The following is an 18002-nucleotide window of genomic DNA, read 5'->3' on the forward strand; positions in this document are numbered from 1 at the left end:
TTCAAAGTTAGGAATCACAAACACAAGACGTCAGTACAGCCCAGGCTGTGACATAAATGTGTAATGGGTACGTGGTGGTAGTAATGAATTAGGGAGCATATACCCAACTTAAATGGCACAGCAGTTACTGCCAGTCAATTATTTTCAGGGAAGTCTGTGGGCTTACTTTCTAGATTTTCAAACTTCTCAAGAAAAGCTCCAGATTTTATTGTTCAGTCTCTTAATATTACCTGAAAGGAACTGATTCAGTATTTTAAGAGATCTGTGTGACCGAGCAATAAATGCCAGTTGACCAAAACTTCATTACTGACCCAAAGGAAACCTGTGATAGTGGTAGAGTCTTAAACTTTAGATACCACAACTATTGATAGATATCCCAGCTTTACCATTTTGAAAGTGAAAATACCTCTTAACTCGTGTATTTAACAACTTGATTATTTTCATGTTATATAAGTATACGTTCTCAGAGCAAGTAGAAAGCATAGTATTAACACTGTCATAAAACACTAGAGCACTTATAAGTTAGGCTATTTTGGCCTTCATTTGTTTTGAGGCATCTGGTTAAGATTTTTTGGCCAATATAAGTCATAAAATGATATAGAATACCCTCACTTATGTTATAAGCCAGATGATACCAAGGACAACTTCCACTTAATATCATATTATGTTTACTCAGTATAAATATTCTTAAAATTTTCTATTTTTAAATTTAAAAATTATTCTAATATAGGGTTACCCAGGTGACTCAGTCATTTAGGTGTTTGACTTTTGATCTCAGCTCAGGTCTTAATCTCAGGGTTGTTGGTTCAAGCCCTGCATTGGGCTTCATGCTGAGTGTGAAGTCTATTAAAAAAAAAAGTGCTGTAGTATAAATTAGACAGTAGATATATGTTGACAGCTTATTATATGCCTACAACTCTGATGTGTTATATAGTCTTTTAGAAAATACTTCTTTTGTTTATTTATTTATTTATTTATTTATTTATTTATTTATTTATATTTACTTTTTAGAGAGAGAGAGAGCACATGCACATGTGTACATGTGTCAGGGAGAGAGAGAGAGAGAGAGAGAGAGAGAGAGAGAGAGAGAGAATCTTAAGCAGGCTCCATGCTCAGTGCAGAGCCCAATGTGGGGCTTGATCTCATGACCCTGAGATCATGACCGGAGCCAAAATTAAGAGTTAGATGCTTAATTGACTGAGCCACCCAGGTGCCCTGGAAATACTTCTTTTAGATAAAATTTGGAACAACTTTGTCCACAAGGAGCTTACAAGTGTCACTTAAAGTAAATGGTGACCACCAATCACAAAATTATACAGTAAACTATGTAGACTATAAAATAGACTTTAAAATTATATATACACACACACGCGCGCATGCACATACATGTATACATATCTACAGATAGATTGTTAGGGAGGTCAATAGGAAAAAAATGATTATGTAACTGTATATGCATATTAATAGTTATTAATTATATAACTCAGACCATCAGAGATTTGTTTCCACACTGAACCTTCCCTTCAGTTTAAATCTGTCACTTTACACTGCCTGGTTTTGTCCTCTGCTTTGAGAAACGAGTGAAGAAGTGACTCCCATCTTAAAAACTTCCTTCAAATTTGTGGGTTCTCCTAACTATAATTTTGGTTATAACCTTTCACTATGAGATTATCAAAAGCCATATTTGTGTTGGCTGCCTCAAAATCCGTGCTAAAAAAATCTCTGAAGTGTGACCTGTAGCTTAGAAGTCTGGCTCCAGGGCCAATCCTGTCAGCCCAGTCATAGGCAATTACAAAGTCTTCCCCTGGCGAGTCTCACTGGGGGGAAATCTGCCCTGCCTATGCCAGATTTAGTGCATAGAATGGAGGAGTTGCAGTCAAGGACTTAGCGCCCTCAACCTCTGGCAGCCATGCTCTTACACATATCTGCATTCCTAGCTCAGTTGCCTATATTCAGAGGTCTCCTTATTGGAGGCCCTTGGCCATGGCCTTCTCAAAAAGCCTCTGTCAAGACCATCTTATGAGGGCCTTGAAGACTCCTTTCTCCACTATGATTCAGTACTCAGTACATTTCTACTCCTAACCCTTCCTCCATTTCCTTCTCTTGTCTTGACCCCTCCCTCAAAACAACAACAACAAAAATAACAAGGACACCAACAACAAACCAGCAAGACCTTTAGTTCAGGGCTCCCTCATTAGAGAGACAGTGCCTTGCTTTTGCACTTGTACTTCTGACCTTAGTCCAGTTCCATTTCCTGGAGAAGAAAATGGGACATTGATGAGGCCAGCATCTTCTTCCTGGCATCTTGCTTATACTACAGCAGTAAGTGAATAAAGGCTTAATTATTACTTTCATTTTGGCTTGTTGTTTTCATTGACCACTCTGACATCTGGCAGCCTAGTTGTTACTAGCTCAGCTTTTGACAGTAGCTTTCCACACTGTAATGGAAATAACTTATAAAAGTCAACCAAAAACTGATGTCCAGATCCAATCCACTTACTGATTATCTAACTATTTATTATCTCATTAATTCGAGATTGCCCTTTCCTGAGAAATCTTCTCATTTGGGACTCACTACCCATAGGAAGGTGGTGATAATTGCAGTCAGATTGTTTTGAATTTAACCTCTATAGGAATAAATCACAAAGAACATATGGGCCTTAATTTTCCCATATCTTTATTGTAATAAGGACATAAAATTACTAATACTTATATCACAAAAGAGTGTTTTGAGTGTTAAATTTAAAATGATTGTTGTAACCCTTTTTGAAAATTCTACAAAGTCATTACTTTTTACTAGACGTTACTCCTACTTCAGTTATTGCTTTTTTTCTTGTTATTATACTTCCTTTTCCCATGTCATTACACAGAAGCTCTAATCGAAATAAATCATCAAGCTTCACTCTTTATTGTCTTCCTCTCAAGTCCTAGTAATGTAAAATTTTAGTGAGAAATAGTCAAACATTCTCAAATCTGAGGACTGTTGCAATAAGAAAGTATACACAAACAATTTTTATTATTTTTTTAAAATTTTTAGTAAAGTTATTTTGAAATTACTTACCTTTTTGCAAAATATCATTTTACAAATAAATTTTCATAATATACTTTTTCCTTTTTCCTCCATGTCTTCTTTCTTCTCCTTAGTGTATTTCTCTGTCATTCCTTTACAGCTGCTGCACCAAGTGTCTGATCATGAGCAACATGGGTTTCAGAGATGCTCATCCTCTTTCTGGCGTAGTAGTGATGATGATTCATCTTCCTGTCTAAATATTTCTTCCATTACTGTCACTCCTGTCAACTCGCCTGATTCCAGACTGTCATTGGGACTGTTAATACCACCACCTTCTAAATGTGGCCTTCCCAAGCCAATCATTGAGAGCAGCATCCCAAGACCTCACGTAATTTGCTAAGCACAAAAGCCTTTTTTACTATCCCACATATGTTTTTTAAAGTCTACTAAAATGTGCCATTTATAGTGTAATGAAAAAAATCAGGTATGTCCAGAATCAATGTGATATGACCTGGCAACTTTGTGTGCCATTCATTTTTGCTTCCTTTTACCTGATATCAAAGTTTCAAGTAACGAGTGGTGATTGTGTACATATCCACAGAAAGACAAAATAGGACAGGTAACTTCAAAGGACCCACTGATATAGCAACTGGGAAGTCAGGTCATCAGTGATATTGGTAAAAGCAGTTTCAGCAGCATTTGGTACAAAAAAAAAAAAAAAAGTCTCAATTGATAGGAGTATCTCTTCTGAGGAGCTTAACCTTGAGGGAAAGAGTAAGAGAGATGAGAGACAGAGTAAAGACATTTCTGATTGGTTTGCTTTAAAAACAGTCAAGATTTGAGTATCTTTATATCCTGAGAAAGAGGAGAGAGTTGCCAGGGCAGCTAGAGGGATGGGTTGATTAGGAAAACTATTCCTGAGTAGGAGGAAAGGGCTGAGGGATAAAGTTGCCTTAAAGTCTTTGGACAGTATTTATGACTGATAAAGTGAGCAGGGTATTAAAGAAAAGGAGATGACAGCAATTTTCCTTCATGAAAAAAATATGTTAATGGCCATATTGACTGAATAGCAAATCTGTCACTCTTTACACACAATCAGCCTTATTTTTCTTCCATTACCTTCATTATCTGTGATTTAGAAAACTAAGTGTATTCTGAAGAGTCTAATTTTACTATGAAACACTCTTAAGTAATCTCTGTTCATGTTCTTTGAGGAAAAGCAAGTTTTTCCTTACTATTCTTCTCCAAAATGGGAATTCTCTTTCTTTTATAGATTGTGTGTACCCATTTGTGTGTGTTTTTTCCCCCTGAATGGCAAAGTGATGATTGTTTCATTCTTATGTTACATCCTGGCCCAGACTGACCCAGATAGCTTAATGATTTTGGTGGTATTTTTAGTGATTATTAATTTATTTCACAAGGTAGCTATTTATCATAGAAAACTATGAAGTCTTACCCAAGAATAAAAGGCACTGCAGTGAGTATAATAGTTAGCTATCATTGTAGTTATTAATACAAATTAAAATATACTCTTTAAAAATTTTTAAAGTTGTTATCATTTGCATTTGAATGGTCATAAGAAGATGCATTGTTTATGTCCAGTTATCTCTGTCTAAAACATAATCTTATGCAAAACTATTATTGAAATCATGTTTTTATATAGCTTCTAATATTTCCAATCCTCTGATACAAATGGCAATTATTTCTAGATATACAGAAAAATCCAATCTCTTATATCTATATAGAATATTTTCTCACCATTTTTGCCATCATCTTTGAGATCATTGTTGCAGAAATTTTCTTTTGCTTTCTTGCCAATAAGCATTTGGTGTGACTGATTAAATCACATGAAATTGCCAACATTTAACTATTTTTGATCTATAAAATGTCAAGTTCATATGATTCAGCTGAATTTATTGTTGTTTATATATGTTTTATATGCATATGAAATAGCATTGCAATGTATCTACCTGAAATACTGCCTTAATTCATATTATTTTCATTGCAGGCAGGCAGTGTGACACCTAAGTCACCCTCCACTGACATCTTCGATATGATACCATTTTCTCCAATATCACACCCATCTTCAACACCTACCCGCAATGGCACACAGCCACCTCCAATACCTAGTAGATCTACTGAGATTAGTAAGCTTTCTAAAGAAAACAATATTCTTTGCTGTATTTGTGTACATTTTAAATGTTTAATTAACACTTTATGGAAAATTATATATCTTAAGCTCACTAAAAGTGTTAATTACCAAAGAATTATGTTTATATGTGCCAAATAAGTTAATCATATTTTACTTTATAATTCAGAGTATACTACCAAAGACATCAGTATTGCATTGGAAATAATTTTTTGAAAAATGAGATGGGGTTATTTAATATCATGATGAAAAGCATTTAATTACATTTTTATTGTATTTGGGGTTAGACTTCTAATGTTTTAATTTAACGATTAAAAACAATGCTTGCGGTAATGGTTTTAATATTTTCAACATGTTTAATGGAGTTCAGTTTAAATTCTTTGTTAGAGTATATGAAATTCTTAGTTAAAGAAATATGTAAATATATGGATTGTGTGATTTGTTTATTACCCCTATATAAGGATTTTTTACTTGATATCTAACATACTATATATACATTGCTTTTCTGATTTACTTTCTATACATTTGGAAGGTACATTAGAGTCTCTTATTGATGGATTAGAAAGCATATAACAGAAGCTCATTTTCAATGTCTTGATTATATTTTGATCTGCACCATGTCAGAGAAACTTAAAGAATACTCCCCGACGTCCATGGTCAGTCATTACATGCAAAGGGAAATCGAAGAAAAGAGAGTTTTACATCTTATGCTTTATTGCATCCTCTCTAGTTCACATTAAGACATTTTTAATATAACTCTGAAGTTTTGGCTTAGGGCTTAAAGTATGTCAGGGCCTTTAATTTATTTGTTTCCCCTTGTGGAACTTAATCCAAGTATACTACACACATTAAGTATTCAATAAATTTTAGAGAATAACATTGAAAACTTCAGAAATCAGTTTATAAAAATACGTCAAACTTGTACACAAATTGAGATATATATTTAAATTCATTTGAATATATTTTGTGCCAACACAAAATATTTTTTCAGAGAATAATCCATAATATACATGTCATAGTGTGTTTTTAGCAAATGTTGCCAATATCCTGATATCATGATGGGGTATTTTTTGTCCTTGTGAGTGTCCACATCTCTTCCTTTACTGTTTTTTACTTCCTTGGATTCATCGCTGATTTATTCATTCATTTATTTAGTCCATTGGGCATTTGTTTAACACATATGATAGACTTGGGTTGCAATCTGGAATTTGAAATGCAAATTAGCCATAGATCTCCAAAAGAGGGTTTTAATACAGGTCAAAATATAAATTGAAAAGAGCAAATAGATTTGAAAATATTTAGAAGGAATAATATGTCAGGATGGTATTGAGAGTTCAAAATCAATGATGATTCAGGATTTTAGACCAAATGTTGTTAACAGGGAAAAGTAGAAGTAGAGAAGGGGGAAAATGTGTTCCATTTTAGACATTTGATATGTCTAGGTTTTTCAAAGGCATATCAAACAATAAAATGCCTGTAATAAAAATCTCTATTCCTTCTGGCCAACTCTACTTTGTTTTTATTAATTCATTTCTTTTCACAAATATCTTTCATGTGTAAAAGCATTGTTGGATGTACTCGTGGTATGGGGGTAACCAAGACATTCCTCCAAAGAAAAGTTCCTCTGTTCTCCAAGTTCTGGTGTATTGCCTAAGTAACACCAGACTGAGGAAAATAAATAACAACAACAATAATAACACCATATATATAAGGTGACTGTATATATATATATATATATATATATATATATATATATAATACCCATATATAATACCTATAGGTCATGTATAAGGTGACAATACATTTCCATTTGTTTAGGACAGTTCTGGTTTATCTCTTTTGTCCCGGTGTAACTGTCAGAACTATTACTTTTATCTTAAAACTTAAATGTCTTTATTTGGATTATAAATTCTACATCCCTATTATTTATATAATACTTACCAGCACCAGGAACTTATAATTTTTTTTTACTTATTTAATACATGAATTTGAAAAAAAAGTTATAACTAGAAAAGCAAGAACCTTTAATAATGAGGGTTCATAATTTAGAGGATATGGTAGAAGAAAGAACATAAATATTATTTCTTACATAGCATTGAATTTTGAGAATATAATTTTTTTTACAAATGAAAAGTTTAATACATTATAAATTCGCATGCACCTATATAATTTTTAAAAGTTGTGTCAATTAAGGCTGCATTTGAATGATTCAGAGGAGAGAAGTTTCATAATTTTTAAATTTCTAAATCATATAATAGGCCATAATTTTATAAATTACAAACATCAATTTTAACTTTGTTGCTTCCTTAATGATTAAAAAATGCATACTTTAGAATTTATGTACAGAGAGCTATTTGATATTCTATTATTGGTACTTCTAAAAGGAAATCTGTTTCTAGGATAGAAGACATTTTTAAAGAACCTGTCCCATTGTGTTTATTTAGGAAGGTGATACGATTTCATAGTACATGAAACAACGTGCCTTACATTTTTTTCTGAATAAATGTGAGATTAAGGTATCACGAGCTATGAGTAAACTACTTACCAATCTGCTCAGTCCCACATACTGCTTCACTGTTGTGTTACAAAGGCATCCGTAAGGAATAGAGGTCTTCAAAAGTAATATGTTATTGTAGTTAATTTAAATTGCTTCAGTAAAATGTAGGTATTGTAATATACTAATTATCAAATATTTGTGAATTTGATATTGGGAAGTCTTAATTAAAGACACAGAAACCTCTCTGGGTAATAATCCTCTGTAACCAGTTTTTAATACTGTCATAAAATGTATCTTGGCTTCTTTGCTGGTGTTTAACTAGTCTAAGCTCAGGGAAACCCAGCATAAAGTGTGTGTGGATAGGAGCTCATTTGGTTATGTGAGTAGTTCTTTACGTAATCTTGCCTTTGAAATCTAACTCACTCAACTCACTTTCTGTCATTTCATTTACTAAATTATTTTTCCTCCTTTTAGAACGGGACCTGTTTGGAGCGGAACCTTTTGACCCATTTAACTGTGGAGCAGGGGATTTCCCTCCAGATATTCAATCAAAATTAGATGAGATGCAGGTGACTGTTTTAACAGATTGGCTTATAAATGGTTTATTTCTTTTTAATATGGGACACAGAGAATGTTATATACCAAAACTACCCTTTCCTTGAATTATTATCCCTATGAAAACTTACTTGAAACAATTACTTTAAAATAATCATATATATTTAGTCCTAAAAATGTTCCTACAGATGCTAAGGATAAGGTTTTATTGTGTTTTGTTTTGTTTTTAATAGTACAATTTACAGTGACAATCAGCTGGTTCTTTTTTTATACAAAATTGCGTGGATTTAAATGGTTCATTACTTTGAAATCCAAAAATTGCAGGGTCATTGCACTAGACTTATAAGATTTCAACTCAGTTTTTTTTTTGTTTTTTTTTTTTAATTTTTTTTTTTTAACCTTTATTTATTTTTGAGACAGAGGGAGACAGAGCATGAATGGGGGAGGGTCAGAGAGAGGGAGACACAGAATCGGAAACAGGATCCAGGCTCTGAGCCATCAGCCCAGAGCCCGACGCGGGGCTCGAACTCACGGACCGCGAGATCGTGACCTGGCTGAAGTCGGACGCTTAACCGACTGCGCCACCCAGGCGCCCCCAACTCAGTTTTTAACAATTATGAATTTCAGATTGTACATGGATAGATGAAGGAAAATCTTTGTGAGAGTAAAATCAGTCTCTTTTAAAAGAAGCGTTGTAGTTATGGCTCATAACTTCTGGGTTCTTATTGAAAAAGCAGGCACCCAGTGACAACTTCTTTAGGAACGTAGTCCAGTTGGGTTTCCATTTCTCTCTCCCTCTTTTATTTTTCAATTCTGAATTGTACTGAAAGTTTGAAGGTATTGTGGGCTGTGATTAATAAATAATCTTAAAAGCACCAGGAAAAAGACTTCTCTTTATATTTGTCCTTTATATTTTGGTGGTTATTATATCCTATTTTTTATTGAAAAGACTTTGTGTATGGTAGAATGTAGGCAAAGACCAATTATATGAAGCTGATTGGGAAGAGGCAGTGAGTGAAGAGGAGTTGTTGCCACTTATAGGCAATGAATTCTCTGTGCTTCATTTCCTGGACAAAAAAAATTAATGGTGGATTCTGATCATCTAACACTGGTGTAACACTCCTTTCTAGAAAGATAATATAAATATCCTTCCACTCATTTTGGACTACAGCTATGAAGCACTCTTCTTCTTTTCTAGGTATTATGTGAATTTCTTTATTGTTTTAGAGATAATAATGCCTGCATCTTAAAAGTTGCATTATTTAACATACACCTTGAGATTTTCAAAGCATATGTTAAAACAACATTTCTCAAGTTGGGTGATTCATAATTTCCTTTTACATGAAAAAAATTATTTTAAATCCTTTATATTGGCTTAAATTGTTATAACATTTCTTAAAAAATTACCAAAACAGGTATACGTAACTTATTCTTATAGCTCTGATACAACTATTAATTCAAAAATTATAAATTAAATAAAAGCAAAATTACAACACCTGATAAAATTGATATAAATTAAGAACTTCAACAAGGTGGATGATGTTATCTGGCTGAAACTAAAACCACCAATATCCAACTTCTGTTGATTTCGGAATGTATCCTGTTTGATGGTACAATTTCTCTCCCTCTTTTCTATGTTTCAAATACTATGAAACTTTCACTCAAATAGTGCATGGTTATTTACCAAGAATACTTTATTTCATGTGAAATCAATTCCTCTCCATTTTCAATAGTTTTACCAATTAGGTTTATGCTACTTGGGGCTAATGCTTTTATTAGAACAGACACAAACATGGGCACAGTGGTGTTTGTTCCCAAGCATTAAAATCATAAAGAGTGCTTTTCTTTTAATGTTTTTTAATTTCCACAAAACTAAAGAATTTTCTATAGATTTTTTAAAATAAGCCTACATCTCCAGATTTTTGTCAGAACTAACTTTGAGAGACACTGTATCGGAATGATTTAGTGATGTGTTAGTTAAGTAATGTTAAGCTATGGTATTTTTGCTTTGGTTTTTGTTTTGCCATTTCTAATATTTTCTTAATGTCTTTTTTATTCTTTTCTGCTTTCATGGTGGGTAGCGCCAGAGATGGTTGGTATATCATTTTCATAATAATTTTAAACAACTTACAACTCCTTAAAGCTAAAACCTTAATATTTGCATGCTCTACTTAATAAATATTCAAACAGCAGTTTCATATGGATGTCTCTGATTATTAGTTGTGTTTAAAGAGGTTTTATAACTCATATTTTAAAGTTCTTTTTTCAATGATGTAGTCATTATTGCATTGTCTACCTCATTGCTTGTCTGTTTTTTTGTTGTTTTGTTTGTTTGTTTTTCCTTAATTCAAGATTTTTTGCAAGGTCACTTTAACTAAAGTAAAATAATATTTTCTCCATCTAAAGTCTATGACAACTTTTGCTATTAATCTTGTAAGCCTAATTAATCTAATGCACACATTTGGCTACTATTTTTATCTTTGCATATAATGTAAAAACATTAGAGAACAGTGGGTGTATAAATAATGAGTTAATAAGCCTAGTGAGATGTTTGGGTTTTCTCTTTAATTTACAGAGGAAATCACAAAAATATCTTGTGCATGTCAGAAGTTAACCTGAAATGTTAAGCCATATTTCATTATAAATTGTTGGAAAATTAAATATTTGTTTGAAATTAATAATGTTATTTAATGTGACATAGTTTAAACTTTCTGGTATGTGTCACTGACAGACAAATCAGTAAAATAGTAATGATAACCCAGATGTGTGACGTCTAAGTTATAATTAATACATTAAAAAAGAAGCATGGCAAATCAGTGAAGGATGAAAGAATTTTGCATTAAGGTGTTGTTAAATCAACTGGTTACTAATTTGGTAGAAGATCAAGGTACAGCTGTAACTTACAACAAATATCCAAGTAAATTTCAGAAAGAATTGTCAGTTTAAAATGTTAAAATACAATTGAATATTTATCAGACTTTTGAGTTGGAAAGAAATTTTAATACAGAAAAGAAAAACTTGTACATTAGTTTTAAATGTACACATTCAAGGTAAGTGTAAAATATGTATACAGAAGAATTTCTATAGTTCTTTGTAGTTTTTTCTTTTCTTTTAAAAAATCTATAAATATATCACATACACATAATTAAAGTAAAAAGACACATAATTAGAAAAGTAAACAATCAGATAAATAAAAAAGCAGTAGTTCACAGACCACCAGGGGCTAACATGCATGTAGACATGTCTAATTTAATCAAAGAAAATATACAAATTAAACAAAGAACTAGAAATGCTATTTTAATCAAGCAAATTAAATATTTTATTTCCTTATTAATGATCAGTGCAAGTGAAAATATGATGGACAAGCACTCAGTCATTGATGGGCAAGGGTCCATCCATAGCATCCCTTTGGAGATTTGTTACTAATACTTGTATTTCTTTTTGATATCAAAAACTTCAATGAAGTCTATTCTGAGAAGAAAATGACTCTAAATGAAGAAAATCTCTACGGACAAAAACATCTAGTTAACTTTAAGAATAATTATAAAATACTAGATACAATGGAATCATATTAAAAAGTTAATAGAGGGGCACCTGGGTGACTCAGTCAGTTGAGCGTCTGACTTCAGCTCAGGTCATGATCTCACAGCTCGTGAGTTCGAGCCCCACGTCGGGCTCTGTGCTGACAGCTTGGAGCCTGGAGCGTGCTTCGGATTCTGTGTCTCCCTCTCTCTCTTCCCCTAACACACTCGCATTCTCTCTCTCTCAAAAATAAATAAACATTAAAAAAAAATTTTTTTTAAAGTTAATAGATTCATGGTTGCTGGAGGGAAGACTAGTGAAGAGACAGTAGGAATAAGGGGATTAAGAGGTACAAACTTCCAGTTATAAAATAAATAAATCACAGGGATGGAAGTAAGGCATAGGAAATACAGTCAATAATATTATAACTTTTATGGTGACAGATGGTAACTGCATAATGAGCATTGCATAATGTATGTAAGTAGTGAATCACCATGTTGTACACTTGAGACTAATGTAAATTGTATGTCATCTATACTTGTATTTTTTAAAAAATTAATAAAATATTATATAATCATTAGCTTTATGGGAACCCAATATAGAAACTTTGTTCTCCTAGATTTTAAATTTTTTTTTTCAACGTTTATTTATTTTTGGGACAGAGAGAGACAGAGCATGAACGGGGGAGGGGCAGAGAGAGAGGGAGACACAGAATCGGAAACAGGCTCCAGGCTCCGAGCCATCAGCCCAGAGCCCGACGCGGGGCTCGAACTCACGGACCGCGAGATCGTGACCTGGCTGAAGTCGGACGCTTAACCGACTGCGCCACCCAGGCGCCCCTGTTCTCCTAGATTTAAAAAATATATAAAAAAATTATATATATGTGATACATTAAAATAAATAAGAAAGTTGTATATAATATATAGTTTTTATACTGTTATTAAAATTGTTTTTAAAAAATCTATACATAGATGAAAAGGAGACTCAAAGGACATACTTCAATATGTTCATAATTCTTATGTAAGAGTGGTTTTCCTTCCTTGATATGCTTTTCTCTCTATTTCAAAATAAAAACATGCAAATGGGCAAAATATTTCATATAAAAAGTGAATCATTAATAATATATTAGAAAAAATAAATAATATATTAATAAAATTATTCTTTTGTGTGATACTAGTTTATGATAACTTCCATCACTACATAAATAAAATAAAGCCTCATTTTCATTCAAAGTTTTAAAATTCAAGTGGATATGGAACCTGAGGAAGATTCAGTGGTCATTAAATCATGATTTACTAAATGAAACCTAGGAGGGAAGGTTAGAAACTGTGAGAAATTTTATCTGAAGAGTAAAGAAAACCAAAGAGCAATATAACAATGTGTCTGTTAATGGGGATGATTAAATTCATCTATGGGGATTCCGAAAGGATCCTTCTTAAATCACTATGGAGATATTCTTGTAAGAGATCTACATTTTTAAATTATTGAAATAGTGACCAATCCCTATTTTACTTTGATTGCTATTCTGCATTTCAAACACTACTAACACACTGATAAGTAGTTGAAGTGATAGTGGTTTAATTTCAGAATGAACTGAGAAAAATTTTAAAACACTGTATGGTATCAAATCTTTCCAAAGTTAATACATATCTACACTGTCTGCCTATCTATCTATCTATCATCCATCTATCTATCTATCTATCTATCTATCTATCTATCTATCCTCTATCTATCCTGTATCTATCATCTATCTATCTATCTATCTATCTATCTATCTATCTATCTATCATCTATCTATCTATCTATCTATCTATCTATCTATCTATCTGTCTAACATACCAGAAGATGACCTAGGACACAGATCCTCACATATCCAAATAAAATATTTATAAAATTAGTTAATTTATACTATCTTCAACTTAAAGTTTGACTTTCCTAAGTACTTGGCAGCTGTTTAAAATATATGCATACATAAGGTAAAATATTTCTTCTTGTGATAAGAACAGCCTTTTTAAAAATAACGGTAAGTACTCTGACTTTTACTCAACTAACTGTAATTTGTACTGTAAGTTCTGGGAAAAAGTTTTGAAAACCCTTTGCAGTAGTGGCATTGCTATGTGGCCTTTATAATGTAGGTATAATGAAGAGCATTCTCCATGTTAACAGCAAATGAGGTGTGGCTTGCAGTTTTAAAATGATTTTCTTCTACTGTATGATCATGTTCACACTGAATTTGTAATAAGATAATTATGTTAGACACCTGTTGGAAACAAAAGTAACTTGGGGCAATGCAAAGAGATACACAACTGGCCAACATACAAGTAGATACAGTCTAATGAAATAAAATACAAAGGAGAACAGAGGACAAAAGACTTCTTTCTGAGTGATGTTTTATTTTCCACACAAGAATAGTCTGTTTACATTTTCACTCAACAATAATATGTCACATGGTCACCCCAAATTACAAATTACCTCCCTGGACAAAATTTCAGTTCTGTTAGTAAGAGAGAAAGGTAAAGTATACATATATATATATATATATATATATAGAGAGAGAGAGAGAGAGAGAGAGAGAGAGAAACTGCCACCGTGCTTCTACAAAAAAACCTAAAATGTAGCCCCAGTTCCTTTCATTAATGTGAGTCCCTGCTTTTTCTCTCTTCTTTGGCAGGCCAGTGTGCATAGATTAAGAGCAAGGGTGGGGAGAGAGGAGATGGAAAACTGGAGATAGCCCATTACCTTATGCAAAAATGAAGAGAGCTTGGAGTAGAGGACAAACTCTTTTGCCACTAACTTTTTTTAATGTTTATTTTTGAGAGAGAGAGATACAGAGAGAGAGAGTTTGAACAGGGGAGGGCAGAGAGAGAGGGAGATACAGAATCTGAAGCAAGCTCCAGGGGACTTGAGCTGTAAGATCATGACCTGAGCCGAAGTTGGACACTCAACTGACAGCCACACAGGCACCCCTTGCCACCAACTTTTAACACAAAATCTTAGGAGGAAGAAAACTTTTCACAGCAATTGTGTACTTGCTCTCAATAAGTCAGAGACAACTTAGCTTCCAGAAACATCTAAAACATGCTTAGGGGGAGTGAGACTCAAAGCTACAACTTGCAACTGTAAGAAATAGCAGGACGGGGTGCTTGGGTGGCTCAGTTGGTTAAGCGTCTGACTTCAGCTTAGGTCATGATCTCACAGTCCGTGAGTTCGAGCCCTGCCTCAGGCACTGTGCTGACAGCTCAGAGCCTGGAGCCTGCTTAAGATTCTGTGTCTCCCTCTTTCTCTGCCCCTCCCCTGCTCATGCTCTCTCTCTGTCTCAAAAATAAATAAAAACATTAAAAAATTTTTTTTAAAAGAAGAAATAGCAGGACTAGTAAAGGAAGCTTCCTCCATTAGAAAGTGGTGTGCACATAGGATATGGCATTGTGTTTACTAAAAGTATTTTACCTAGCTCTGGACAGTGGCAACCAGGAAGAAAAGATGAAAACTATAAGGCTCTGTTGAACCTTTCATCAAACTTGAGGTCTAGCTATCTTTAAATGAATATTGATCTTTAAAGCCAACAGAGGAAATTTAAACTAGAGTAGAATGGCATTACAGATTTTATTGAAATAAAACATGTGAGTCTTAAAACTACTTAACTCCATATATTTCTGTTTTCGTTTGTCTTTCATGCATGCTAACTTCACATATATTTAAAACATTTAAAATGCTAATGGGTGTACACAACTGTCTGGGATATACACCAATATAAAATTTTGACAAACCAGCATTTGACGTATTTTTTCTTAGCTGATCAAAGCATGAAGATTTCAACTTCTATTCAGAGACTCTTTATTTCCTGATTATCATTATTATCACTATTATTATTGTCATTATTGCCATAAGCATTTCCTATTTTAATTATTTTACTCTGTTTTACAGGAGGGGTTCAAAATGGGACTAACTCTTGAAGGCACAGTATTTTGTCTCGACCCATTAGACAGCAGGTGCTGATGTCAAGAACAAGAGATCCAGATTTGTGTTTAATTTGTTTTCTATACATATACATCATTCATTATTATTGTATGAAAGGTAGTATTCATGTGCCAATATATTTTTGAAAATCTTAACTTTTTGAAAATTATTTTAGTAAAATGTTCATTATTGATCTATAACATTTATTTCAAAAACAACTAATTGTAAAGTAAATCATACTTTTATGTTCCTTTCTGTTTCTCTTGTAGATGAATTTATAATCAAAAAACAGATTACCCAAATATCTGTCTTGTGTCTGAGTTCTAAATAATTAGCATCTTGAAATTTGTGTTCATTCTCCAGGCTGCTAGTTTATTATTGATTCCCAAAAGCCATACTTTAATGATACCTTTCAAAGTCTTGACAAGATATACCAATGCCAAGCTAAATATGTTCTATATTCAAACCAATAAACATGTTACCATCCATTAGACAGATGTTATTTTATGGATTAAATGTTGTTCATGTCATTGCAAAATGTAAACTTTGAATATAATGCCACGAGGTCATTTGTAGCAAGTAAAATAGCAAAAATATAATTTCTAATAATAATTAAACCAAATAGAGTATTTGTTAGCAAAAACAAAGTAATAGTGTTATCTATTATTATCAGTTATACTCTAAGTCTTTTATTTATTTCATAAATAAAGATTATGGGAAAAAATGAAAATTTGCTCTTCACAAAACACTTAATATTTAATTTCTAATGAGATAAGATAGACACCTATCTAATGAGATAAGGATTTACATTGCTAAGCATCTCAACATCATCTGAGCTAATATTTCCTTAAAAAATATTTGGAATTTAGGCTGTCTATGGTTGCAATGTCTATTACCCATGTATACTTTACCAACTATATTTTTTCTCACTGAATAATATTATTCTTCTCATATTTTCTCCTTTTCATAGATATTTTCTCACCAAATTTTATTTTGTGATGGCCCATTAGTTTTGATATTTGAAATCTATGACAACTATTCTTTATGAATCATCAATATTATTTAGCAAATTTAATTTGTATTTGTTTTTGTTGAAGTCAGAATCTCATTTTTCACAAAAACCAAGTGGCTTCTCAGTTTGGTTCAACATAAACAATAAAATTTTCTTGTACTTAATTCATAATGTGTTGATGAGCTCTGACCCTTAAAAATGTTTGTTTCCTATGCATTTGCCCATTATGTAACAACCTTTAATTTGTACTCAGTGCAAGAAAAATCTATGGTCAAAATTTAAAATTTGGTTCATCATATCATAAGAAAAATAGATTAAATTAATGAAAATATGAGCTTAGATTAGGGGTAGATCTTAAAAGTAGATTTTTATTTTACTCATGGGAATTTCTGTCAAGTGCTAAAGGTACATATTCAGTAGGAAAAGAAATCAAATATGCTTATGCAATATTATATTTGTATGTATCTTCATGATGTTCTATGGTATATATAAGCCTTGTTTTCTGTTATCTGCTAAGTTGTACCTTAATTAGAGGTTAGTATATGTTTCATAAAGAAGAATCTTTATAATTTTGTTTGTCATATAGTATTTTGGAATTTGTATAATGAGGATGTTTAGAAGCCATTTCAATGGCTTTTTTTTTAACAGATAGAATTTGTATTTTTATTGTACTTTAAAAAGCTTTATGTAATAGGTATATATTTAGCAGCCATTTATTATCAATGGTAACACAATAGAGTACTAAGATGGTATTTGCACACTTAAGACATGTTACTTTACCAATTTTTAATGGTAATCAGTTCTGCTACTGGCATGACTAAATAGTACATAACTGGTCATTAATTATGAACATTTATTTCACCAGTGCATTTTTATGAAGATCCAGTTGAAAATTGTATTTCTATGTAAACTCAACGATATGTTTGATTTTGCTGAGAATAAATAATTTTAAATAAATAAATGGTGTAATTTACTCATTAAATAATCTCTAGTTAAGTTAGAAACATTCTGAAGCTACTTACATAACAAAGTTTCCCGGTCATAAAATGAAGCCTAAGAGAGGAAGGAACGAAGGAACAAAGGAATGAAGGAAGGGAGGCAGGGAAAAGAAAGGAAAGGGATTAATGAACTTTACTTTTAACTTCATTTCTTATAGCCCACACACATTTTAGCTGCATAAGCAAATACCATTCAGTTGTGGAAACAATGGACTTGGTCCTGCTGGTGACATAGGTCATAATGTAGTTTGTGATTTCACTAGAAGCATCTGGTGCAGTAACTGTATTATGTAAATACCTCT

General features: G+C 32.5%; 1 protein-coding gene across 12 annotated transcripts in view; it reads left to right on the forward strand.

The window, feature by feature from the left end:
* GULP1 (GULP PTB domain containing engulfment adaptor 1) overlaps positions 1–17663 on the forward strand; it is a 773858-nt gene extending 756195 nt beyond the window's left edge. For 9 of the 12 annotated variants that reach the window (XM_086719114.1, XM_086719112.1, XM_086719120.1 and 6 more), the window contains 4 exons: positions 3171–3398; positions 5019–5157; positions 8131–8225; positions 15658–17663. In XM_086719114.1, the coding sequence (XP_086575240.1) occupies positions 3171–3398; positions 5019–5157; positions 8131–8225; positions 15658–15729 (534 nt within the window). In that variant the 3' untranslated portion in view covers positions 15730–17663. The remainder of the gene's footprint in view (positions 1–3170; positions 3399–5018; positions 5158–8130; positions 8226–15657) is intronic. The other 3 variants (XM_086719122.1, XM_086719123.1, XM_025912175.2) reach the window with 1 other exon arrangement.
* The last annotated feature ends 339 nt before the right edge of the window (positions 17664–18002 follow it).

This window comes from Puma concolor, chromosome C1 (genome assembly GCF_028749965.1).
Source record: "Puma concolor isolate L17-30 chromosome C1, mPumCon1.1.hap2, whole genome shotgun sequence".
Taxonomy (NCBI): domain Eukaryota; kingdom Metazoa; phylum Chordata; class Mammalia; order Carnivora; family Felidae; genus Puma; species Puma concolor.